The following is a 26865-nucleotide window of genomic DNA, read 5'->3' as shown; positions in this document are numbered from 1 at the left end:
AGCAGGACATGTGCAAACCAAATACTGGGGACTGGAACACACACCTGGCACTCCTGCAGCTCTCACAGTCACATTCCAGAGAAAACAGCCAATTGCACCCTCACTGCTCATTTCTTAATCCCAATCCCACACTTGTTTGGCACTTGGAGCACCGCTTTTAGAACCCAATTACAGCCCATTAGAGAGCTCCCTGTCTAGCAGGGACAGGGACCCCTGGGATACTCTCAGCAATGCCTGAATCCATGGCAGGGACCTTGCTTTGAGCTCCCCAGGGCCGGGCACCCCGAGGATCTCCCCGAATAATCCTTTCGGTGCGCGCTGGAGTCCTCGGGGTGCCCCAACCCGGGGGGCACCAACAGCACTGTCCCTCCAGGGGGCCAATTTGGTCCTAAACTGCAGGGGGATCTTGCCTGTGTCCCAGACTGGTCCGGAGATCTGAGGCCCTTCCCGAGAAAATCTCGGTGCCGGCGTGAAGGGCCAGAGATCCCTTGGAGCCACGGGAGAGCAGGCACAGAGTCCCTCCTGGGGGGCAATTTGCCTGCCTGAAAACAGCTCTTCAAAGGAGCCTCTAAGACTCAGCTGGTGACTTTTAGAAGCCAGGCATTCCTTGCTTACAACACCCTGCCATGATCCCAGCCCCACGGGGGTCCTGGCAATCCGCTCCCAAAGGGCACACGGAGGGGTCTCCACTGCAGCTGATGGGAGGGGTCAGCATTACAGGAGGGCTCATTTTCCTTCCCTGCATTCCTGTTCCACATTCAGGACATTTCCCAACACTTATCACCATACACAACTACCCTTAGAAGGTTTCCAAGGGGCTTCACCGAGGGCCTTCCCAGGTCTGCTCTGTCTGGAGCCCTCCAAGTCCTCAGTGCCTGCCTGAGGAACCTCAACACAACTCACCTGCTTACACAGCAACTTGGTGCTGCTTGCCTGCTGCCTCACTTCCCTTCTTCCTTCTTTCTTCACCTCCCTTGCTTGGTCCCTTTCAATCCCTGGGCTCAGCTCTGTGCACTTTCCAGGCTCCATCCCACTGCAAAAAGGATTAGCCCTTGTTACATCTCAACACTCAGAGAGCATTCCCCCTTTTTTCTTAACACTGGGCCATCAGGCCAGGGTCTCATTATTTAAAGCACAGTTTGACTCCTCAGTGACAACAACAGCTACAGCCCTGAATCCTAACACAGGCTGAGACACAAACACGGATGGGAACTCTTAAGGATCCACTTTGTCCTGCTCACCAATCAAAAGGAGCTTTCTGAACTCAAGAATAACAGACCCCAGGTCCTTTTTCTGCAACTTTACCTGCTATAAATGTGACCCACAAGACCTGCAAAGGCCCTTCCCACTTCACCTGCAGGGCTGGCAGTGCCACCACTGGACACGGCCCCAGTGGCTGGGCAGGAACGGAGGGGCTGGGGCGTCCAATCCATCGGCCCAGGCGGCACCAGGAGTTCCTGCAGTTCCTGAGGGGAGAGCCTCAAGCCAACAAAGGATTAGGAAGAATATTTTAAACTTCAATGTGTCTATCTCCTGGAATATGGGGACTTTGATAAGTCCTACTGGTGCAACAAGGACACACTCAAGGCTATCTATTAAAAGGATCTACCAGCACTCAAAAGCTATCACTGTCCTTCTGTCAGGGGGAACGCAGCAAACTCTCTTTGCCAGGAGCCTCCAGGAGGACTTCCAGCTTTTGGGGCTCCCTTTTAACCATTTTTCCCATAACTGGAGCTGGGACTATCACCTGCCCTACAGGGGGAACAGCCCACAAAGTTCACCATCAGGGATGCCATTAACTGAAAGTCCCTTCTCAGGGGGGTCACTGCACACCTTGGCCTTTGTTTGCCCTCCCCACCAAAGATGCTTCCAACAGTTCTGACACATCTGGCAGACCCAGAGCTCTCCTCAGGGAATGCTTCAGCTGCTTAAAGGCTGCCCTTGCACCATCTATTCAAAAAGTCGCCATAACAGTCTTACCACACATCCCGAGGGAGCAATGCAGAGTCCAGCCCGTCCCACCATTCCCAGCAAGGCAGTTCATGGGCTGTCTGGGGCTCAGGGAGGAGTCACGGGGCTTCTCTTCTTCCTGCCTGCTTGCCCCATTTTCTCCTGCAAAAGCAAAGCTTTCTTGGCTTTCCTTGCTCAAGGAGATGCAAAGGCCATCTTTTAAATCCAATACTGGAAACTCCTCCAGGTTGTCATTCAAGGTGCTTCTCTCAGGTCCTGCACTAATCAATCATCTTGTCCACTGGTTTTCTTGGCAGGTTCTTGCATTCACGTCCTACAAGCAAACCAGGAGGAGCCAATTTAGCTGTTCCTGCAACCAATCCAGTCTGGCATTCTGATTTTAAAGGATACTGGGTTGGCCTTACCCATAGAGATCCCACATCAGGGGTAATACCTACAGGTTCTGCCCTCTTCCACTCTCCTGCAGCTCCACTGGCCCACACCACAGGAACAACTGCAGCTGCCACTTCAGTCAGGGCCTTGCTGCTGACAGGAGTTATTCCCTGCACAACAAGAGCTGCTGCTTGGACACATTTAGTTTCAGCAATTACAGTGTCAAGAGCCCCAGTTTTCAATTCCATTTCTGCCTCAACTTTTCCAGCCCATCACTTCCTAGCAGAGGTTTGGGTGAGTTTGGCAAAAACACAAACTGAGGAATTCCCCAATGTTTTCCCAGTTTGACCCCTGTCACACCAATCACCTTAACACTGCCAGTCCATAATTCTCATTCTGCTGTGTTCAGGACTGAGGAAATTGTACTTGTGTCTGACCAGGACATGTGCAAACCAAATGCTGGGGACTGGAACACACACCTGGCACTCCTGCAGCTCTCACAGTCACATTCCAGAGAAAACAGCCAATTGCACCCTCACTGCTCATTTCTTAATCCCAATCCCACACTTCTTTGGCACTTGGAGCACCACTTTTAGAACCCAATTACAGCCCATTAGAGAGCTCCCTGTCTAGCAGGGACAGGGACCCCTGGGATACTCTCAGCAATGCCTGAATCCATGGCAGGGACCTTGCTTTGAGCTCCCCAGGGCCGGGCACCCCGAGGATCTCCCCGAATAATCCTTTCGGTGCGCGCTGGAGTCCTCGGGGTGCCCCAACCCGGGGGGCACCAACAGCACTGTCCCTCCAGGGGCCAATTTGGTCCCAAAATGCAGGGGGATCTTGCCTGTGTCCCAGACTGGTCCGGAGATCTGAGGCCCTTCCCGAGAAAATCTCGGTGCCGGCGTGAAGGGCCAGAGATCCCTTGGAGCCACGGGAGAGCAGGCACAGAGTCCCTCCTGGGGGGCAATTTGCCTGCCTGAACTCAGCTCTTCAAAGGAGCCTCTAAGACTCAGCTGGTGACTATTAGAAGCCAGGCATTCCTTGCTTACAACACCCTGCCATGATCCCAGCCCCACGGGGGTCCTGGCAATCCGCTCCCAAAGGGCACACGGAGGGGTCTCCACTGCAGCTGATGGGAGGGGTCAGCATGACAGGAGGGTTCATTTTCCTTCCCTGCATTCCTGTTGCACATTCAGGACACTCCCAACACCTGTTCCCATCTACACAAACCCTTATAAGTTCTCTGAGGGGCTCCATTGGGGGTCTCTGGTGGTCACCTGTGCCTGCAGACCCCAAAGTTCTCAGTGACCACCTTATCAACTTCAAGACAACTCACCTGGTTGTAGAGGAGCTTGGTGCTGCTTGGCTGCTGCCTCAGTTCCCTTCTTCATTCTTTCTTGACTTTGCTTGCTCAGTCCCTTTAAGTTCCTTGGCTCAGCTCCATGCACTTTCTAGGGAACATCCCACTGCAAAAACTACCAGTTCTTGGTACATCTCCTAACTCAGATATCAGGGAGTGAGGCAGAAATCAACTCATCCAGGGCACTGCCTCCAAATATTGGGACAAAAACACCATAACATTCCATGGCTCCCCTTGGCAAATCAACCCCAAACTGCTCAGACACAAACAACACCCTGCACACTACAACAATCTGGCACTGCTGGTTCAACCCGGCCAAGTCAGTTGGGAAACTACACAAGGTCAACTTCCTTCCAAGTTTCAGTTATGACACAAAAGTCAGGGAGATCACAGATTCCCCCACAGAGTTTTACTCTGAGGAGAGAAGGAAACCAAAGCCATCCCCAGGGCTGCAATAGCTCAGGCTCCCCAAAAGGCCCAGGGGCTTCAGGTTTCTGAGGGGCTTCACCGAGGGCCTTCCCAGGTCTGCTCTGTCTGGAGCCCTCCAAGTCCTCAGTGCCTGCCTGAGGAACCTCAACACAACTCACCTGCTTACACAGCAACTTGGTGCTGCTTGCCTGCTGCCTCACTTCCCTTCTTCCTTCTTTCTTCACCTCCCTTGCTTGGTCCCTTTCAATCCCTGGGCTCAGCTCTGTGCACTTTCCAGGCTCCATCCCACTGCAAAAAGGATTAGCCCTTGTTACATCTCAACACTCAGAGAGCATTCCACCTTTTGCCTTGACACTGGGCCATCAGGCCAGGGTCTCATTATTTAAAGCACAGTTTGACTCCTCAGTGACAACAACAGCTACAGCCCTGAATCCTAACACAGGCTGAGACACAAACACGGATGGGAACTCTTAAGGATCCACTTTGTCCTGCTCACCAATCAAAAGGAGCTTTCTGAACTCAAGAATAACAGACCCCAGGTCCTTTTACTGCAACTTTACCTGCTATAAATGTGACCCACAAGACCTGCAAAGGCCCTTCCCACTTCACCTGCAGGGCTGGCAGTGCCACCACTGGACACGGCCCCAGTGGCTGGGCAGGAACGGAGGGGCTGGGGCGTCCAATCCATCGGCCCAGGCGGCACCAGGAGTTCCTGCAGTTCCTGAGGGGAGAGCCTCAAGCCAACAAAGGATTAGGAAGAATATTTTAAACTTCAATGTGTCTATCTCCTGGAATATGGGGACTTTGATAAGTCCTACTGGTGCAACAAGGACACGCTCAAGGCTATCTATTAAAAGGATCTACCAGCACTCAAAAGCTATCACTGTCCTTCTGTCAGGGGGAACGCAGCAAACTCTCTTTGCCAGGAGCCTCCAGGAGGACTTCCAGCTTTTGGGGCTCCCTTTTAACCATTTTTCCCATAACTGGAGCTGGGACTATCACCTGCCCTACAGGGGGAACAGCCCACAAAGTTCACCATCAGGGATGCCATTAACTGAATGTCCCTTCTCAGGGGGGTCACTGCACACCTTGGCCTTTGTTTGCCCTCCCCACCAAAGATGCTTCCAACAGTTCTGACACATCTGGCAGACCCAGAGCTCTCCTCAGGGAATGCTTCAGCTGCTTAAAGGCTGCCCTTGCACCATCTATTCAAAAAGTCGCCATAACAGTCTTACCACACATCCCGAGGGAGCAATGCAGAGTCCAGCCCGTCCCACCATTCCCAGCAAGGCAGTTCATGGGCTGTCTGGGGCTCAGGGAGGAGTCACGGGGCTTCTCTTCTTCCTGCCTGCTTGCCCCATTTTCTCCTGCAAAAGCAAAGCTTTCTTGGCTTTCCTTGCTCAAGGAGATGCAAAGGCCATCTTTTAAATCCAATACTGGAAACTCCTCCAGGTTGTCATTCAAGGTGCTTCTCTCAGGTCCTGCACTAATCAATCATCTTGTCCACTGGTTTTCTTGGCAGGTTCTTGCGTTCACGTCCTACAAGCAAACCAGGAGGAGCCAATTTAGCTGTTCCTGCAACCAATCCAGTCTGGCATTCTGATTTTAAAGGATACTGGGTTGGCCTTACCCATAGAGATCCCACATCAGGGGTAATACCTACAGGTTCTGCCCTCTTCCACTCTCCTGCAGCTCCACTGGCCCACACCACAGGAACAACTGCAGCTGCCACTTCAGTCAGGGCCTTGCTGCTGACAGGAGTTATTCCCTGCACAACAAGAGCTGCTGCTTGGACACATTTAGTTTCAGCAATTACAGTGTCAAGAGCCCCAATTTTCAATTCCATTTCTGCCTCAACTTTTCCAGCCCATCACTTCCTAGCAGAGGTTTGGGTGAGTTTGGCAAAAACACAAACTGAGAAATTCCCCAATGTTTTCCCAGTTTGACCCCTGTCACACCAATCACCTTAACACTGCCAGTCCATAATTCTCATTCTGCTGTGTTCAGGACTGAGGAAATTGTACTTGTGTCTGACCAGGACATGTGCAAACCAAATGCTGGGGACTGGAACACACACCTGGCACTCCTGCAGCTCTCACAGTCACATTCCAGAGAAAACAGCCAATTGCACCCTCACTGCTCATTTCTTAATCCCAATCCCACACTTCTTTGGCACTTGGAGCACCGCTTTTAGAACCCAATTACAGCCCATTAGAGAGCTCCCTGTCTAGCAGGGACAGGGACCCCTGGGATACTCTCAGCAATGCCTGAATCCATGGCAGGGACCTTGCTTTGAGCTCCCCAGGGCCGGGTACCCCGAGGATCTCCCCGAATAATCCTTTCGGTGCGCGCTGGAGTCCTCGGGGTGCCCCAACCCGGGGGGCACCAACAGCACTGTCCCTCCAGGGGGCCAATTTGGTCCCAAAATGCAGGGGGATCTTGCCTGTGTCCCAGACTGGTCCGGGGATCTGAGGCCCTTCCCGAGAAAATCTCGGTGCCGGCGTGAAGGGCCAGAGATCCCTTGGAGCCACGGGAGAGCAGGCACAGAGTCCCTCCTGGGGGGCAATTTGCCTGCCTGAAAACAGCTCTTCAAAGGAGCCTCTAAGACTCAGCTGGTGACTTTTAGAAGCCAGGCATTCCTATACACTGTGAGATATTTTAAGGCTTATCTGACTGAAAAGCATAAAGCTTTTATCATGGACACCTGACCTCCCACAGACAGCTCCTTTCCCCTTTCAGTACAAAATTATTTTCATGGAATCACTCAATAGGAAGTGCCCAGGAACCCCAGACTGTGCTTTCCAGAACAGAAAATAAACAGAAGAACGGAGTTTTGCACAAGTGTAACATACTCCAGAACAGACCTGACTTTAGTTTTACCCTTTGTGTTCAAATATTCCATAGAAAAGCTCCAGCAGGAGAGCTGGTACATTCCCAAGAGTATCCTGGAAGTCCCTTTCACGAGGGCTGGAGGAAAATCGCAGTTGTATGAGTCCCTTGTGCCTGCAGATGCCTGGGGATCCTCTCCATCCACCTCGTGCTCTCCCAACAGCAGAAAGGGTGCTGAGACAGGAGGAAGGAAACCTTTAGCATAAAGCTGGGGAGGAATATAAAGCTTCCTTTCCTGGGGAGCTTTGCGAAGTCTGCAACGAGAAAGGGAAAATTTGCATCTCCTTTGGTACACGTGTCAACAGAGACTGAGACTTTTTGCCTTTTTCAGACAACCGTGCCCCTTTTGGCTCCCTGGCAGCTCCAATGGCACCAGAACCCCCCTTCCTGCACACCCACGGCTGTCACACACAGGCACCCACACACTTTTGCACCAGCCCACACGTGGCCAACATCTTCCCACCCTAGACATCCCAAGGTCAGTAGTTTTGCTAGAGAGCACAGCAACCCCCCTGTCCTCACAAACTGCCTCCCTGCAAAAAAGGAATCGTTTTCCTGGACATTTCTCCCACAGTCAAGGTCTTTTCAAACTGCTGTCGTGCCACCAAACCTGCTCAGGGTCCCTCCCAGCTTCTGCCTGTCCTTGCATTTAAAGGCATAGGCACATTCTATCTTCCAACAGCAAACCCAGCTCCTCACGGGCAGTAGAAGCCCTGCTCTTACCTGGACAGACTGCCGGGCTCGGCACAGCTGTGGCTCATGGAGCAGCTTCCCAAGGCCGTTCTCTCTCCCAGCAGGAAGCACAACTCGCCTCCACACCAGGGGAAACCACGAGCGAGGCTGCAAATGGACACAGAACGAGCAAAAAGCATTAACGCAGCACCAAAAAACCAAGTTAAAGCAGTCTTTGCCTCATAACCCTGCACGGGGAAAGGGTTTGGGATCCCAAAGCAAACCCTCAGACACCCAGAGAGCACAGGACCCACAGCCATGCCACGGCTCCCCCCGGGGGCACCCGGCAGGTAAGGGGCTTACCCGGGCCCCGCCGCCCAGCACAAGGCGCCCCTAAACGCCCCCGGCTGCCCCGGTGCACAAACCCAGCGGCCAAGGCGCTCTCCCCTCCGCAGCCCGGGCAGCAGCGGGGCCGCACCCTCAGCCCCCACACACAACCGCCCCCACCTGCCCCGCCGGCCCTTTATACCGCGGGCCGGCAGCGCTGCCCAATCAGCACTCGAGCGCCTCCGCCCAATCCCAGCCCGCCTGGCCCTGCGGCCCCGCCCCGCCCGCTCAGCCCGGCCCCGGCCCTCGGCGCGGCCCCGCCCCCCGTTCCCTCCGCGCGGCTCCCGCCGCAGCCCCGGCGGGCTGAAAGCCCAGAGCCAACGGGAACTCCAGCCAGCTGCAGGCAGATGTTACTCTGTCCCAGTTTGCCAGGGGTGGGCACGAAGGGGCCCTTCCCCGTTCGGAAGTGGAAGTTGTCCCCTGTGCACAGCCCGCTCTGATCCTCGGCCTCGTGGGAGCCAATTCCCTTGTCCCAGCCCACTTCCTGCAGAGAAGAAAGGGAAAGATTGCACAGAAGGGAGACATTCTTCCCTGGGAGGGTGGGGAGGTGGCCTGGCACAGAGAAGTTGTGGCTGCCCCATCCCTGCAAGTGGCCAAGGCCAGGCTGGAGGTCTATTAGAAGGTGTCCCTGCCTGTGGCAGGGGGTGGAAGGAGATGATCCCTGAGATCCTTTCCAACCCAAACCACTCCAGGATCCCAGGATGATTCCATGCTCTCTCTCTGCATTTCTTTGGCATCATTTCCTCTCAAAAACAACATCTGCGATTTAGTTGATTGCTAAAGCCATCATTTTAAAATCATCTCAGGAATCCAAAGGGACTGGAAAACACTTCATTAAAACTGACTTATTAGGAAATGGTTTGAACCAAGAGAATTAAAATCAGGACAAGAGCCTTAAAAAAATTAAATTTAGGAGAAGAGCCTTCAAAAAATTAAAATCAGGACAAGAGCCTTCAAAAAATTAAAATCAGGACAAGAGCCTTAAAAAAATTAAAATGAGGACAAGAGCCCAAGAGAATTAAAATCAGGAGAAATTCACGTTATTCCCCCCACACACACCCCGGGACAGACGGGAGGCCGCGAGTCCCGCCCTGCCGCCGGAACCGGCCCTTAACTCGAGCAGGGAGTGCTGCACCGGCACGAGAGCCACTGCGCATGCGTCGCCGGTCCCTCTCCTGCCTGCCCTTACTTACCACGTGATCGCCGGCGTCTTGCCAACGACTGCGCATGCGCCCCCCCCACCCCACCCCCCCACCCCGCCGCCCGACCGCCCGGCTTCGCTTTCTTACTGCGGCTCCCCCTCCACTTTTCCGGCTCCCTGGGGTTCCCTCACCCACATTTCGGGGTCCCCTTCTCACATTTTAGGGGTGATGACCCCGCAATTTACGGTTCGGGGGGGGGGAGGAGAGGAAACGGGGTGCCCAAGAAGGGGTTTCTTTTTTTTTTTTCTCTCTTTTATTTCATTTTCATTTTATTTCCTTTTTAGTTTTTTTGCCTTTTTTTTTAAATTTTCTTTTTTATATTTCCTTCTTTACTTCGTTTATTTTTTATTCTCTTTATTTTTCATTTTCTCTCCCAGTGCTCCCCAGTAACACCCAGTGCTCCCCAACAACCCTCAGTAACACCCAGTGCTCCCCAGTACACCCCAGTAACACCCAGTGCTCCTCAACAACCCCCAGTAACACCCAGTGCTCCCCAAAAATTGACCCAAAACCGACCCAAATCACCCCAAAAGCTGACCCAAAACTGACCCCAAAACCTGACCCCAATCATCCCAAAAGCTGACCCAAAACTGACCCCAATCATCCCAAAAGCTGACCCAAAACTGACCCCAATCATCCCAAAAGCTGACCCAAAACTGACCCCAATCATCCCAAAAGCTGACCCAAATCACCCCAAACAATGACCCCAAACTGACCCCAAAAACTGACCCAAATCATCCCCAAAACTGACCCAAAACTCTGCATTTCTTTGGCATCATTTCCTCTCAAAAACAACATCTGCGATTTAGTTGATTGCTAAAGCCATCATTTTAAAATCATCTCAGGAATCCAAAGGGACTGGAAAACACACAGAAATCATTCCTGCACCCACCAAAGCATTAGGAATTGGAACCCGATTCCCTCATCTCTCTCCTTGTTCTTCTTGGCTGGAAAACCTGATGATCCCCACTGGCTGTTTTTAGGCTGCTTTTCTTCCACAGCTCCTTTCCTCCCGGCTGAAACCTCCTGGCATCTTCAGGCCTTATCTGGAGGGAAGCCCCTCTGAAGTATTTCCTCTCGTGGCAATTCTGTGGGATGAAGAAGTAAACAAAGCACATCAAGAGCTCCTTCTACCCCCTTCCCTCGCAAACACCCTCCCAGCTTGTCCTTGGCAGCTCCATCCCCCCGGCAGCCGCACCCGACGCTTCGGCTCCGCTGGGAAAGGGACAGCAAGTGCAGAAGCAAGTTCAGGTCTGGGCAGGGGCTCCCTGGGGAACGGCACTTCAGTGCTTTAGTCCGTGGCCTTTCCTGCTGCCCTCCCTCCTGGAGGCAGAGGATGACCCGTCCCTTGTTTCTCCCACGCTGGCAGACCCAGGTCCTGCTCCTTTGGCCCCACTTTTCTTGGCAGACCCGGCATCATTTCCCAGGGTCCCCAGGAAACTTCTGCACTTGACCCACTGCTAAGTGCAGAGCACAGGGCGAGGGAAGGACAAATTTCTCGGCACCCACCCCCTGGAATTTCCCTCCTCCGCAGCACGCTCCCGTTCCCGCTGTCTCTGGAGGTGCCCGCACGAGTCCTCCTTCTCCCAGCACCTCAGAGAATGTCCTTTTCACCCAGGTCCTGCTTACCGTCGTCCAACAAAACACGCTGACAACATTTTTCACGATGCCAGTGGAGAGCTATCAGAGCACACTGCACAGGGAAGCTGAGCCTGCCCCATCCCTGCAAGTGTTCCAGGCCAGGCTGGACGGGACTCGCAGCAACCGGGGACAGTGGAAGGTGTCCCTGCCCACGCAAGACAGGCTGGCCTTTGAAGGTCCCCTTCAAACCAAATCGCTCTGGGATTCCCCTCCAAAATCACTCCCAAAGAGACACAGCAACCAAAGCAGAGGGACTGCACTCCCAGCTTTTCTTACCTGCAGGCACACACAGCACAGCACGCTGGACAGAAAAGCCACAGGGTTAGTCCTGCCAGAGGCGTCCGGCACACCCACGGCGACCGAAGGGAAAGAGGCAGCCTGGGAACACGGAGTAAAAGACACCTTAATTAGGACTACACTGAGCCATAGCCAGGTCATTCCCACAGACAGCTTCACCGTCCAGTCGTCCAAAAAGCACTCACCGAGGCCTCAGGTAGGATGGTTCCTGACGCTGACCAGGTGAATACCTCCCTGGAAGCCCGCTCTGCTCCTGCCAGGCACTGGGGCTCACCCAGAGGGGCTTTGCCAAGCATCCAAGGGAAATTAAAATTACAGCCTGGGCAAAGGCGCTTCCCGCAGGACCGCTCCTGGCCAAGGCCACCGGTCCGTGCAAGTCAGACCACTGACCACCCAGGGCTGGGGATTTTCAGGGGCACGCTTCCAGCTTTTATTCTCCAGAAACTCCAGTTCTTCCTGGCACCGCTTGCCAGAAAGTCTTCCCCTGTTGGAAGAGGTCACTTAGTCTTTCGAGGGGCCAGATTGCCAAAGCCCGGCCAGTCCGTTCCCACGAGGAAAGGTAGCTTTGTCTTGTACAAGATACTGGGGGGGAGACACAAAAGTTTAATTTAAAAGAACTGCCTAGAATAGAAAGCAATTCAAACATAAGTCAGACAAGACTCGTGCAAAACTGAATTACATTGGACTTCAAAGGAGAATTCTTTCCCTCTGCACCTCAGAGAACCCCAATTTTCACCCAGGTCCCGCTTACCATTGTCACACAAAACGTGCTGACAAAATTTTTCAGGATGCCAGTGGAGAGATATCAGAGCACACTGCACAGGGAAGCTGAGCCTGCCCCATCCCTGCAAGTGTTCCAGGCCAGGCTGGACGGGACTCGCAGCAACCGGGGACAGTGGAAGGTGTCCCTGCCCACGGAAGACAGGCTGGCCTTTGAAGGTCCCCTTCAAACCAAATCGCTCTGGCATTCCCCTCCAAAATCACTCCCAAAGAGACACAGCAACCAAAGCAGAGGGACTGCACTCCCAGCTTTTCTTACCTGCAGGCACACACAGCACAGCACGTTGGACAGAAAAGCCACAGGGTTAGTCCTGCCAGAGGCGTCCGGCACACCCACGGCGACCGAAGGGAAAGAGGCAGCCTGGGAACACGGAGTAAAAGACACCTTAATTAGGACTACACTGAGCCATAGCCAGGTCATTCCCACAGACAGCTTCACCGTCCAGTCACACAAAAAGCACTGACCTCCCAGGGCCTCAGTTAGGATGGCTCCTGACGCTGACACCTCCGTTTGCCCCGGGGGGTCAAGAATAACATGCCTGGGAAGAAGTCACCCCCAACAACAAAAAGGGAAAATTAGTGAAGCACGGGGTCCTCTTCTGACTAGATTGCCACCAGCATTCCAGAGCAGATGACACGACTGTTCTGTTACAGACGAGAAAAGCCTGTTCTCCCAAACAAACAGCGAGGAGATTTATGGGCACGCCTGAAAATTTCCTGTGAGGAACTTTTTGTAACTAAGGAGCAGGTGCTGTCTTGAGTTGAAGGCATCAATTTGACAGACACTTAGGACAGCAAACTCTTCAGCAGAGCAATTAACTGCAGCCTATTTGAACAGCAGGGGAGAGAAAACGACAGTCGAAGGGAAGACAAGAAAAGCAGAACTGGAATCAGCAGACTTTTCTTCCATCTCTCCCGAGGAAGTCTAGTTTGTCTGTTCTAATAATTCTATGCCCTTTTCTACATGAAACTTAGAGCAAGGCTGAAAAAACAACTAGAAAACACGGAGAGAAGCTTTTTAGAATTTCACGTGATTTTCCCAAACCGATGCCAGAAAAGCAGAACTCGGTAGAATGTACTCACCTCGAGGCCTTTGTTCTTTTCTTCCATAAGCTTCGTCACCTGATTGAAAAAGCAGAGTAGACTCGGTATTTAGGCTCCCAACAGGAAAACTTCCCCTTCATTTCCTAAAAGAAACTACATTAATCTGCACAGCTGCAGGCGCGTCTCCAGCTGTTAAAGCCTTTCAGCTTTTCGGAGGGTGAGAATGCTCTGCTAAGGAAGGCTGAAAACTGCTCGGAGCCTGCACAGGTCCAAGAGCCCCTTGATTTTGTCTGTGTTCCAGTCCCGGGCTAAAGAAAGGGCAGAAGAAGCGCAGTTGTTCCTTGCCTCTTCCCTAAGAGGTTCGGCCAGGTGCTGGGCCAGCCCGGGCACTCCGGGGGAAGGCCGGCAGTGCCCAAGCAGCGCCGCTTTGCCAGGGGCGTCGCTTGCAAGAGCGCCGCCGAGCGCCGGGCCCTGCCTCACAGTCGCCGCCTGGCGGACACGGCCGGGAGCGGCACTGCAGCCGCGCGCCTCCCCCCCCCCCTCCCCTCCTTGGCGAGACCCGCGGCGCCTTTGGACGCGCCCAGCTTACCCCGGGGTCGATCTCCGTCGAATCTGCCGCCGTGGGTCGCTTCCGGGGGGGGAAGGCGGCGGCGCAGCCCCGATAGCATCTCCAGGGCACGGCGGGAGCGAGCGGGGCAGAAGCGGGGGCAGAAGCGGGGGCAGGGGCGGGAGCGGAGCGGGGCGAGAGGGCGGCGCGACGTGCGCGCCATGCGGTCCTCGCGCGCCGCGGCCCCGAGACGGGGGCTGCCGGCGCCGGTGCCTGCCGCCGCCCACGAACCTGCCGCCCGCGCCCGCCCTGTCCCCGCAGCGGGAAGCAGCGCGGCGAGACGGCGCTGCGGGCGCGGGGTGGGGGTCCGGGTCGCGGCGGAAGCCTCTCGCCGCCATCTTTAGTGTGGTCGTTCCGGTCCTGGCGGCGCCATCTTTACTGTGGGCTTGGCGAACTTCCGGGCAGGGGTCGCCATCTTTAGTGTGGTCGTTCCGGTCCTGGCGGCGCCATCTTTGCTATGGGCTTGGCGGACTTCCGGGCCGGGGCCTTGGAGGACTTCCGGTCGCTCACTACTTCCGGTGACCGAGTTTACCCAAATTAGCGTCCCTCCTCGCTAATTTCTGCGCTTTCACCCCAAGAAATCTTCACGTTATTCCCCCCACACACACCCCGGGACAGACGGGAGACCGCGAGTCCCGCCCTGCCGCCGAAACCGGCCCTTAACTCGAGCAGGGAGCGCTGCACCGGCACGAGAGCCACTGCGCATGCGTCGCCGGTCCCTCTCCTGCCTGCCCTTACTTACCACGTGATCGCCGGCGTTTTGCCAACGACTGCGCATGCGCTGTTCAAAATTTTTTCAATGCAGTTCCTGTTTTCCGTCAGCAGGTGGCAGTATTTCATCTCAAATTTATGTGCAATTCCTTTTCTCTGTCACCAGGGGGCACTGTTGCTATGCGATTTTTTACTTATGGCATTTTTTTTGTTGTTTTATAACCGTATTTGTTCGTGTAGTTCTTTTGGGAAATCGGATAATTGGCTTGTGATTGCTGGTGGTTTGAAAATTTACTTGTGTAATTAGGCTCTTCTCCTGGTTTTAATTCTCTAGGCTCTTCTCCTAAGAGAATTAAAATCAGGAGAAGAGCCTAAAAAAAAAATGAAAATCAGGGGAAGAGCCTAAAAAAAATGAAAATCAGGAGAAGAGTCTAAAAATATAAAAATCAGGAGGAGAGCCCAAGAGAATTAAAATCAGGAGAAGAACCTAAGAGAATTAAAATCAAGAGAAGAGCCTAAAAAAATTACAATCAGGAGAAGAGCCTAAAAAAATTAAAAACAGGAGAGGAGCCTGAAAAAATTAAAATCAGGACACGGGACTAATACAATAAAAATCAGGAGAGGAGCCTAAAAAAATTAAAATCAGAAGAGGAGCCTGAAAAAATTAAAATCAGGACAGGGGACTAATACAATAACAATCAGGAGAGGGGACTAAAAAAATTAAAATCAGGATAGGGGACTAAAAAAATTAAAATCAGGAGAGGAGTCTAAAAAATTAAAATGAGGAGAAGAGCCTAAAAAAATTAAAATCAGGAGAGGAGCCTGAAGGAATTACAATCAGGAGAGACCCAGAACTCACCCAAGTCTCCCCAAAAAACTACCAGAAACTGATTCAAATCTCCCCAAAAATGACCCAGAACTCACCCAAATCTCCCCAAAAAGTGACACAAAAACTGATCCAATTCACTCCAAAAATTGATCCAGAACTGACCCAAAACTGGCCCAAATCACCTCAAAAACTAACTCCAAATTGGCCCAAAACCTGACCTAAAAATGCAAAAAACCCCCCCCAAAACTGACCCAAAATGATACAAAATCAGCCCCAAATATGACCAGAAACTGACCCCAAAATCCCAAAACACTGATACCAAGACTCACCCAAATCTCCCCAAAAAAATGACCCAAAAGTCAGCCCAATCACCCCAAAAAATGACCAGAAACTGACCCAAAATTACCACAAAAATAAACCCAAAACTCGCCCAAATCATCCCGAAAAATGACCAGAAACTGACCCAAATCTCCCCCAAAAATGACCAGAAACTCACTAAAAATAACCCCCAAAAATGATCAGAAACTGACACAAATCTCCCCAACAAATGACCCAAACTTTATTTCTTTTCTTAGCAACAAATCCCTTCCTTTGCTCCCCTCTGGCCCTGCCCACACGGCCCCAGTTCAGCTCTCAGTGAGTTCTTGCTTCTGGGCAGCGACTCCTCTGCCTCTTGCTGGGGCGGCAGCAGCTCCTGTGCCGGCAGGGAGAGGGACCCCGAGCCAGGAGAGGGACCCCAGAACCAGGAGAGGGACCCCAGAACCAGGAGAGGGACCCCAGAGCCATTACAGGGACCCCAGAGCCATTACAGGGACCCCAGAGCCATTATAGGGACCCCAGAGCCACGATAGAAACCCCAGAGTCCCTACAGAGACCCCAGAGCCATTATAGGGACCCCAGAGCCCTCCAGAGCCCCTATAGAGACCCCAGAGCCCCTATAGAGACCCCAGAGCCATTACAGGGACCCCAGAGCCATTACAGGGACCCCAGAGCCCTCCAGAGCCCCTTGCTGGGTCACAGCCCCTCTTCTCCCGTCCAAACCCACCTTTCTGGCTGCAGCTGCTTTTCTTCTCTGGCTCCCCCTTCCTTCCCCAGGGAGCTTTGCCTTGTTCTTTGGCCAGGCTCCAGCTGCAGCTCAAGGGCAAAGCTGCAACTACAATTCCCCCTTCGGGTTTTTCACCTGAAAAACAAAGGCTTGGGCCAAACTCTGACCAGTCACTCGCTGAACACGAGACATCAAACAGGGCACACAGAATAAAATGCATCCAACTCTAAATCATGTTACAATGACTGTCCACCCCAATCCAGCACTGACATTAAAAACCTTCAAGCAATCAAAAAGGCCTCCAAACATCCCTTAGATAGAGAAAAGCACACCAGGAACGAATGCAAAAAGAAAAATTCCAAACAATGCTCAATTAAATAACCATGGACTGATATAAAACATGTTTAGGGAACTTAAACCACTTCTTCCCATTATTCTCCATCAGAAATTACCCTTATTTAAGTTCTCCTTTTAACACTTCATTAAAACTGACTTATTAGGAAATGGTTTGAACCAAACTTCATAACTTGATGACTCCAGGGTTTGTGCTCCTTGACTTTGGCCTGAAGGGGTTTGGAACACAGGCTTTGTGCTGGAGAGCTTTTCCCCAATCTACAAACCCTTCTGCAAATGGGACTCCCTTCCCTCAGGGTTCGGTGGCCTCTGGTTTTCCTGAAGGCTGGGGGGGATCTGGGAGCCAAATCCCAAGGGATCCAGCCCAGCTCTGCACACACACACACACACATTTCCAGCTGGTCACAGTCTCACGGGGGCCACCACCACTCAGCACATTTGCACACAAACACCCCTCTGAGTTCCTGGCACTGGGTCTGATGGACTAAGAAATGATCAGTCTGGTGGTTTGCCCTCAGAGGAGTAAGATCCAATGATGCATTTCTATTTTCATGACAATATAACCTGGAAAACACAAACATATTTCTGCTTCATGTGCAATTTAAAATTCAAAGACACAGAAACATTCCTAGAGTTCAAGTCCCCAGGTTTGGTTCCAAATGTCACTCGGTCCCCCTGGGACAAGAACAGTGGCACACACGGACTCAACAGCCCTGCACAAGCCCAGGAGTGGGGGGGAAATATCCTTGAGAGCACTGCTGCATTTCAAAAAGAAGTCAGTCACATCAACTCTGTAACAAATAAAAAAGAGAAGCCAAAATAAATAACTGTAGACAGGGTATCAAGTACCTTGAGAATACCAATAAGAAAAAACTAAGAATAAAGGCATCTATTTGAAGTACAAAGAGTTTGGGAGACACCATTTGTTTGCCACAAAGCCTTTATTTTGTTGGCTCTTCTATAGTTAGAACCCAAACCTTACCCTCCTACAAAAAGCAGAAAACCTCTTCAGAGAGTTAGGAGATGGAGTCAGTTTGGATTAACGGGAAGAACATCTCTGGAGACAAAATAAAGCAGAGAAAATAACCCCATCCTCAACAACAGAGCTGCCTCCCCACTGCCTGCCCCTGGACACTTGCTCTGGGGGTGACAGAGCCTGAAGTCTCCTGCCTAGTCCTGGGCAATACTTCCTGGGGACCACAGCACCACTGAGTTCCTAAAAATATCACAGGTTGGGCAGGTGCTTGGATTTTGTCTGGATTAACTCCCCTTCTTCCTTTCCAGGTGCTGCCCTACTCATTGTAATGGTGCTTGTACTCCCTGAGCCATTCCCTCCCCCATCCAACCATCCCTTGTGCCCTCTCTGGCAAGGACAGTGGGTCCAGGTGTTCTGCCACGCTCCCAGGGCACAGGGGGGGGACTGTGGAGCCACCCTCGAGGGGGGAAACGTGCCCTGCCTGCCCTGCCCAGGGAAAGGGAACTGCCCCAGTGCTCCCCAGCACAAGGCACCCTTGGAAATATCCACTGCAATGGGACACTCAGGGACAGCAACAAGCACTGCACGAGGCTGCTCTGGCACAGGGCCAATTTTAGCCTCAGCTTTTCTCTGGACCACTTCACTTTGTTTGCCACCTCATCCTGCAGTCAGAACTTGCTGTCCTTGCAACCTTTCAGGGTGACCAAAAATGAGAGAGGCCTCTGCTCCAGCACCCACAAGGGCCTGATCCATCTGACAGGATCCATTTTTCCAGGGAATTCAAAGCTCCACCTGAGGACTAGGGTCTTTTCTCACCCATCCCTGTGCTGCAGCTTGGCCTCCATCTCACTGTGCTTTCAGTTCCCTCCATGGTTGAACACTGGCAGCCCTGGCCCTGGGCGGAGCTCGGCATCCTGATCCCATCCCTCCTGGCCCCCGGAACCGCTGACTCAGCAATGGGGGGCCCTCCATTGCCAAGGGCACGGGCCCGTCGGGGCTCACGGGGGGAGCAGGAGGGCGAAGGCTCCAGCCCTGCTGCTACAAACCTTCCACCACTACAGCCAACAGAGGAGCCTCTCCAGCCCTGCCTCCCAAGGCATCCTCAACAAACCCAGCCCAGCTCCACAGGACAAACTGCTCCCTGTCTGCCCAGGCCAGTCTAATCCCAGAGGCTCCCAGGGTCATGCAAAACAACTGCCCAGGAGATCAGAGACCCCAGTCCATCTCTTCCTAGCACAGGTTTGGGTTAGTTTGGCAAGCAGACCAACTGAGGAATTCCCCAATGTTTTCCCAGTTTGACCCCTGTCACACCAATCACCTTAACACTGCCAGTCCATAATTCTCCCTCTCTTGGGTTAAGGACTGAGCAAGTTGGACCTGTGTCTGAGCAGGACATGTGCAAACCAAATGCTGGGGACTGGAACACACACCTGGCACTCCTGCAGCTCTCACAGTCACATTCCAGAGAAAACAGCCAATTGCACCCTCACTGCTCATTTCTTAATCCCAATCCCACACTTGTTTGGCACTTGGAGCACCGCTTTTAGAACCCAATTACAGCCCATTAGAGAGCTCCCTGTCTAGCAGGGACAGGGACCCCTGGGATACTCTCAGCAATGCCTGAATCCATGGCAGGGACCTTGCTTTGAGCTCCCCAGGGCCGGGCACCCCGAGGATCTCCCCGAATAATCCTTTCGGTGCGCGCTGGAGTCCTCGGGGTGCCCCAACCCGGGGGGCACCAACAGCACTGTCCCTCCAGGGGGCCAATTTGGTCCTAAACTGCAGGGGGATCTTGCCTGTGTCCCAGACTGGTCCGGAGATCTGAGGCCCTTCCCGAGAAAATCTCGGTGCCGGCGTGAAGGGCCAGAGATCCCTTGGAGCCACGGGAGAGCAGGCACAGAGTCCCTCCTGGGGGGCAATTTGCCTGCCTGAAAACAGCTCTTCAAAGGAGCCTCTAAGACTCAGCTGGTGACTTTTAGAAGCCAGGCATTCCTTGCTTACAACACCCTGCCATGATCCCAGCCCCACGGGGGTCCTGGCAATCCGCTCCCAAAGGGCACACGGAGGTGTCTCCACTGCAGCTGATGGGAGGGGTCAGCATTACAGGAGGGCTCATTTTCCTTCCCTGCATTCCTGTTCCACATTCAGGACATTTCCCAACACTTATCACCATACACAACTACCCTTAGAAGGTTTCCAAGGGGCTTCACCGAGGGCCTTCCCAGGTCTGCTCTGTCTGGAGCCCTCCAAGTCCTCAGTGCCTGCCTGAGGAACCTCAACACAACTCACCTGCTTACACAGCAACTTGGTGCTGCTTGCCTGCTGCCTCACTTCCCTTCTTCCTTCTTTCTTCACCTCCCTTGCTTGGTCCCTTTCAATCCCTGGGCTCAGCTCTGTGCACTTTCCAGGCTCCATCCCACTGCAAAAAGGATTAGCCCTTGTTACATCTCAACACTCAGAGAGCATTCCCCCTTTTTTCTTAACACTGGGCCATCAGGCCAGGGTCTCATTATTTAAAGCACAGTTTGACTCCTCAGTGACAACAACAGCTACAGCCCTGAATCCTAACACAGGCTGAGACACAAACACGGATGGGAACTCTTAAGGATCCACTTTGTCCTGCTCACCAATCAAAAGGAGCTTTCTGAACTCAAGAATAACAGACCCCAGGTCCTTTTTCTGCAACTTTACCTGCTATAAATGTGACCCACAAGACCTGCAAAGGCCCTTCCCACTTCACCTGCAGGGCTGGCAGTGCCACCACTGGACACGGCCCCAGTGGCTGGGCAGGAACGGAGGGGCTGGGGCGTCCAATCCATCGGCCCAGGCGGCACCAGGAGTTCCTGCAGTTCCTGAGGGGAGAGCCTCAAGCCAACAAAGGATTAGGAAGAATATTTTAAACTTTAATGTGTCTATCTCCTGGAATATGGGGACTTTGATAAGTCCTACTGGTGCAACAAGGACACACTCAAGGCTATCTATTAAAAGGATCTACCAGCACTCAAAAGCTATCACTGTCCTTCTGTCAGGGGGAACGCAGCAAACTCTCTTTGCCAGGAGCCTCCAGGAGGACTTCCAGCTTTTGGGGCTCCCTTTTAACCATTTTTCCCATAACTGGAGCTGGGACTATCACCTGCCCTACAGGGGGAACAGCCCACAAAGTTCACCATCAGGGATGCCATTAACTGAAAGTCCCTTCTCAGGGGGGTCACTGCACACCTTGGCCTTTGTTTGCCCTCCCCACCAAAGATGCTTCCAACAGTTCTGACACATCTGGCAGACCCAGAGCTCTCCTCAGGGAATGCTTCAGCTGCTTAAAGGCTGCCCTTGCACCATCTATTCAAAAAGTCGCCATAACAGTCTTACCACACATCCCGAGGGAGCAATGCAGAGTCCAGCCCGTCCCACCATTCCCAGCAAGGCAGTTCATGGGCTGTCTGGGGCTCAGGGAGGAGTCACGGGGCTTCTCTTCTTCCTGCCTGCTTGCCCCATTTTCTCCTGCAAAAGCAAAGCTTTCTTGGCTTTCCTTGCTCAAGGAGATGCAAAGGCCATCTTTTAAATCCAATACTGGAAACTCCTCCAGGTTGTCATTCAAGGTGCTTCTCTCAGGTCCTGCACTAATCAATCATCTTGTCCACTGGTTTTCTTGGCAGGTTCTTGCGTTCACGTCCTACAAGCAAACCAGGAGGAGCCAATTTAGCTGTTCCTGCAACCAATCCAGTCTGGCATTCTGATTTTAAAGGATACTGGGTTGGCCTTACCCATAGAGATCCCACATCAGGGGTAATACCTACAGGTTCTGCCCTCTTCCACTCTCCTGCAGCTCCACTGGCCCACACCACAGGAACAACTGCAGCTGCCACTTCAGTCAGGGCCTTGCTGCTGACAGGAGTTATTCCCTGCACAACAAGAGCTGCTGCTTGGACACATTTAGTTTCAGCAATTACAGTGTCAAGAGCCCCAGTTTTCAATTCCATTTCTGCCTCAACTTTTCCAGCCCATCACTTCCTAGCAGAGGTTTGGGTGAGTTTGGCAAAAACACAAACTGAGGAATTCCCCAATGTTTTCCCAGTTTGACCCCTGTCACACCAATCACCTTAACACTGCCAGTCCATAATTCTCATTCTGCTGTGTTCAGGACTGAGGAAATTGTACTTGTGTCTGACCAGGACATGTGCAAACCAAATGCTGGGGACTGGAACACACACCTGGCACTCCTGCAGCTCTCACAGTCACATTCCAGAGAAAACAGCCAATTGCACCCTCACTGCTCATTTCTTAATCCCAATCCCACACTTGTTTGGCACTTGGAGCACCGCTTTTAGAACCCAATTACAGCCCATTAGAGAGCTCCCTGTCTAGCAGGGACAGGGACCCCTGGGATACTCTCAGCAATGCCTGAATCCATGGCAGGGACCTTGCTTTGAGCTCCCCAGGGCCGGGCACCCCGAGGATCTCCCCGAATAATCCTTTCGGTGCGCGCTGGAGTCCTCGGGGTGCCCCAACCCGGGGGGCACCAACAGCACTGTCCCTCCAGGGGGCCAATTTGGTCCCAAAATGCAGGGGGATCTTGCCTGTGTCCCAGACTGGTCCGGGGATCTGAGGCCCTTCCCGAGAAAATCTCGGTGCCGGCGTGAAGGGCCAGAGATCCCTTGGAGCCACGGGAGAGCAGGCACAGAGTCCCTCCTGGGGGGCAATTTGCCTGCCTGAAAACAGCTCTTCAAAGGAGCCTCTAAGACTCAGCTGGTGACTTTTAGAAGCCAGGCATTCCTATACACTGTGAGATATTTTAAGGCTTATCTGACTGAAAAGCATAAAGCTTTTATCATGGACACCTGACCTCCCACAGACAGCTCCTTTCCCCTTTCAGTACAAAATTATTTTCATGGAATCACTCAATAGGAAGTGCCCAGGAACCCCAGACTGTGCTTTCCAGAACAGAAAATAAACAGAAGAACGGAGTTTTGCACAAGTGTAACATACTCCAGAACAGACCTGACTTTAGTTTTACCCTTTGTGTTCAAATATTCCATAGAAAAGCTCCAGCAGGAGAGCTGGTACATTCCCAAGAGTATCCTGGAAGTCCCTTTCACGAGGGCTGGAGGAAAATCGCAGTTGTATGAGTCCCTTGTGCCTGCAGATGCCTGGGGATCCTCTCCATCCACCTCGTGCTCTCCCAACAGCAGAAAGGGTGCTGAGACAGGAGGAAGGAAACCTTTAGCATAAAGCTGGGGAGGAATATAAAGCTTCCTTTCCTGGGGAGCTTTGCGAAGTCTGCAACGAGAAAGGGAAAATTTGCATCTCCTTTGGTACACGTGTCAACAGAGACTGAGACTTTTTGCCTTTTTCAGACAACCGTGCCCCTTTTGGCTCCCTGGCAGCTCCAATGGCACCAGAACCCCCCTTCCTGCACACCCACGGCTGTCACACACAGGCACCCACACACTTTTGCACCAGCCCACACGTGGCCAACATCTTCCCACCCTAGACATCCCAAGGTCAGTAGTTTTGCTAGAGAGCACAGCAACCCCCCTGTCCTCACAAACTGCCTCCCTGCAAAAAAGGAATCGTTTTCCTGGACATTTCTCCCACAGTCAAGGTCTTTTCAAACTGCTGTCGTGCCACCAAACCTGCTCAGGGTCCCTCCCAGCTTCTGCCTGTCCTTGCATTTAAAGGCATAGGCACATTCTATCTTCCAACAGCAAACCCAGCTCCTCACGGGCAGTAGAAGCCCTGCTCTTACCTGGACAGACTGCCGGGCTCGGCACAGCTGTGGCTCATGGAGCAGCTTCCCAAGGCCGTTCTCTCTCCCAGCAGGAAGCACAACTCGCCTCCACACCAGGGGAAACCACGAGCGAGGCTGCAAATGGACACAGAACGAGCAAAAAGCATTAACGCAGCACCAAAAAACCAAGTTAAAGCAGTCTTTGCCTCATAACCCTGCACGGGGAAAGGGTTTGGGATCCCAAAGCAAACCCTCAGACACCCAGAGAGCACAGGACCCACAGCCATGCCACGGCTCCCCCCGGGGGCACCCGGCAGGTAAGGGGCTTACCCGGGCCCCGCCGCCCAGCACAAGGCGCCCCTAAACGCCCCCGGCTGCCCCGGTGCACAAACCCAGCGGCCAAGGCGCTCTCCCCTCCGCAGCCCGGGCAGCAGCGGGGCCGCACCCTCAGCCCCCACACACAACCGCCCCCACCTGCCCCGCCGGCCCTTTATACCGCGGGCCGGCAGCGCTGCCCAATCAGCACTCGAGCGCCTCCGCCCAATCCCAGCCCGCCTGGCCCTGCGGCCCCGCCCCGCCCGCTCAGCCCGGCCCCGGCCCTCGGCGCGGCCCCGCCCCCCGTTCCCTCCGCGCGGCTCCCGCCGCAGCCCCGGCGGGCTGAAAGCCCAGAGCCAACGGGAACTCCAGCCAGCTGCAGGCAGATGTTACTCTGTCCCAGTTTGCCAGGGGTGGGCACGAAGGGGCCCTTCCCCGTTCGGAAGTGGAAGTTGTCCCCTGTGCACAGCCCGCTCTGATCCTCGGCCTCGTGGGAGCCAATTCCCTTGTCCCAGCCCACTTCCTGCAGAGAAGAAAGGGAAAGATTGCACAGAAGGGAGACATTCTTCCCTGGGAGGGTGGGGAGGTGGCCTGGCACAGAGAAGTTGTGGCTGCCCCATCCCTGCAAGTGGCCAAGGCCAGGCTGGAGGTCTATTAGAAGGTGTCCCTGCCTGTGGCAGGGGGTGGAAGGAGATGATCCCTGAGATCCTTTCCAACCCAAACCACTCCAGGATCCCAGGATGATTCCATGCTCTCTCTCTGCATTTCTTTGGCATCATTTCCTCTCAAAAACAACATCTGCGATTTAGTTGATTGCTAAAGCCATCATTTTAAAATCATCTCAGGAATCCAAAGGGACTGGAAAACACTTCATTAAAACTGACTTATTAGGAAATGGTTTGAACCAAGAGAATTAAAATCAGGACAAGAGCCTTAAAAAAATTAAATTTAGGAGAAGAGCCTTCAAAAAATTAAAATCAGGACAAGAGCCTTCAAAAAATTAAAATCAGGACAAGAGCCTTAAAAAAATTAAAATGAGGACAAGAGCCCAAGAGAATTAAAATCAGGAGAAATTCACGTTATTCCCCCCCCGCACACCCCGGGACAGACGGGAGGCCGCGAGTCCCGCCCTGCCGCCGGAACCGGCCCTTAACTCGAGCAGGGAGTGCTGCACCGGCACGAGAGCCACTGCGCATGCGTCGCCGGTCCCTCTCCTGCCTGCCCTTACTTACCACGTGATCGCCGGCGTCTTGCCAACGACTGCGCATGCGCCCCCCCCACCCCACCCCCCCACCCCGCCGCCCGACCGCCCGGCTTCGCTTTCTTACTGCGGCTCCCCCTCCACTTTTCCGGCTCCCTGGGGTTCCCTCACCCACATTTCGGGGTCCCCTTCTCACATTTTAGGGGTGATGACCCCGCAATTTACGGTTCGGGGGGGGGGAGGAGAGGAAACGGGGTGCCCAAGAAGGGGTTTCTTTTTTTTTTTTCTCTCTTTTATTTCATTTTCATTTTATTTCCTTTTTAGTTTTTTTGCCTTTTTTTTTAAATTTTCTTTTTTATATTTCCTTCTTTACTTCGTTTATTTTTTATTCTCTTTATTTTTCATTTTCTCTCCCAGTGCTCCCCAGTAACACCCAGTGCTCCCCAACAACCCTCAGTAACACCCAGTGCTCCCCAGTACACCCCAGTAACACCCAGTGCTCCTCAACAACCCCCAGTAACACCCAGTGCTCCCCAAAAATTGACCCAAAACCGACCCAAATCACCCCAAAAGCTGACCCAAAACTGACCCCAAAACCTGACCCCAATCATCCCAAAAGCTGACCCAAAACTGACCCCAATCATCCCAAAAGCTGACCCAAAACTGACCCCAATCATCCCAAAAGCTGACCCAAATCACCCCAAACAATGACCCCAAACTGACCCCAAAAACTGACCCAAATCATCCCCAAAACTGACCCAAAACTCTGCATTTCTTTGGCATCATTTCCTCTCAAAAACAACATCTGCGATTTAGTTGATTGCTAAAGCCATCATTTTAAAATCATCTCAGGAATCCAAAGGGACTGGAAAACACACAGAAATCATTCCTGCACCCACCAAAGCATTAGGAATTGGAACCCGATTCCCTCATCTCTCTCCTTGTTCTTCTTGGCTGGAAAACCTGATGATCCCCACTGGCTGTTTTTAGGCTGCTTTTCTTCCACAGCTCCTTTCCTCCCGGCTGAAACCTCCTGGCATCTTCAGGCCTTATCTGGAGGGAAGCCCCTCTGAAGTATTTCCTCTCGTGGCAATTCTGTGGGATGAAGAAGTAAACAAAGCACATCAAGAGCTCCTTCTACCCCCTTCCCTCGCAAACACCCTCCCAGCTTGTCCTTGGCAGCTCCATCCCCCCGGCAGCCGCACCCGACGCTTCGGCTCCGCTGGGAAAGGGACAGCAAGTGCAGAAGCAAGTTCAGGTCTGGGCAGGGGCTCCCTGGGGAACGGCACTTCAGTGCTTTAGTCCGTGGCCTTTCCTGCTGCCCTCCCTCCTGGAGGCAGAGGATGACCCGTCCCTTGTTTCTCCCACGCTGGCAGACCCAGGTCCTGCTCCTTTGGCCCCACTTTTCTTGGCAGACCCGGCATCATTTCCCAGGGTCCCCAGGAAACTTCTGCACTTGACCCACTGCTAAGTGCAGAGCACAGGGCGAGGGAAGGACAAATTTCTCGGCACCCACCCCCTGGAATTTCCCTCCTCCGCAGCACGCTCCCGTTCCCGCTGTCTCTGGAGGTGCCCGCACGAGTCCTCCTTCTCCCAGCACCTCAGAGAATGTCCTTTTCACCCAGGTCCTGCTTACCGTCGTCCAACAAAACACGCTGACAACATTTTTCACGATGCCAGTGGAGAGCTATCAGAGCACACTGCACAGGGAAGCTGAGCCTGCCCCATCCCTGCAAGTGTTCCAGGCCAGGCTGGACGGGACTCGCAGCAACCGGGGACAGTGGAAGGTGTCCCTGCCCACGCAAGACAGGCTGGCCTTTGAAGGTCCCCTTCAAACCAAATCGCTCTGGGATTCCCCTCCAAAATCACTCCCAAAGAGACACAGCAACCAAAGCAGAGGGACTGCACTCCCAGCTTTTCTTACCTGCAGGCACACACAGCACAGCACGCTGGACAGAAAAGCCACAGGGTTAGTCCTGCCAGAGGCGTCCGGCACACCCACGGCGACCGAAGGGAAAGAGGCAGCCTGGGAACACGGAGTAAAAGACACCTTAATTA

General features: G+C 53.2%; 1 protein-coding gene across 17 annotated transcripts; it reads right to left on the bottom strand.

The window, feature by feature from the left end:
- Positions 1-352: 352 nt before the first annotated feature.
- Positions 353-24913, bottom strand: LOC127478806 (uncharacterized). 17 transcript variants are annotated; one of them, XR_007907351.1, is made up of 9 exons: positions 7745-9348; positions 7013-7275; positions 5368-5499; positions 4742-4853; positions 4291-4420; positions 2376-2513; positions 1981-2284; positions 1355-1479; positions 359-1033 (listed from the first exon to the last, which is right to left on the bottom strand). XR_007907351.1 is itself a non-coding variant. In XM_051804974.1 (7 exons), the coding sequence occupies exons 3-7, from the start codon at positions 5429-5431 to the stop codon at positions 2240-2242; spliced, it is 489 nt and encodes a 162-aa protein (XP_051660934.1). In that variant the 5' UTR covers positions 5432-5499; positions 6997-7275; positions 7745-9348; the 3' UTR covers positions 1489-2239. The 17 variants fall into 17 exon arrangements, 11 of the variants coding, with proteins under 11 accessions (XP_051660929.1, XP_051660927.1, XP_051660926.1 ...); XR_007907352.1 differs by having other exon boundaries at positions 1355-1466; XR_007907353.1 differs by lacking the exon at positions 2376-2513 and having other exon boundaries at positions 353-1033; positions 1981-2112.
- Between the last annotated feature and the right edge of the window lie 1952 nt (positions 24914-26865).

This window comes from Manacus candei, unplaced genomic scaffold (genome assembly GCF_025592945.1).
Source record: "Manacus candei isolate 608988 ecotype Guabito, Panama unplaced genomic scaffold, ASM2559294v1 h1tg000062l, whole genome shotgun sequence".
Classification (NCBI taxonomy): Eukaryota; Metazoa; Chordata; class Aves; order Passeriformes; family Pipridae; genus Manacus; species Manacus candei.
Note: the sequence above shows the minus strand (reverse complement) of the source record. Positions and strands in the feature narration are given on the sequence as shown.

Excerpts from the sequence above, each read along its gene's own strand:
- LOC127478806 (XM_051804963.1), bottom strand. The coding sequence starts at position 8,013 with ATGGCTGTGGGTCCTGTGCTCTCTGGGTGTCTGAGGGTTTGCTTTGGG. Across the intron at positions 4,421-4,741 it reads TGGCACTGCCAGCCCTGCAG|TGGGATGGAGCCTGGAAAGT; the intron begins GTGAAGTGGGAA and ends TCCTTTTTGCAG. Across the intron at positions 2,514-4,290 it reads CCAAGTTGCTGTGTAAGCAG|GGAATAACTCCTGTCAGCAG; the intron begins GTGAGTTGTGTT and ends CTTGTTGTGCAG.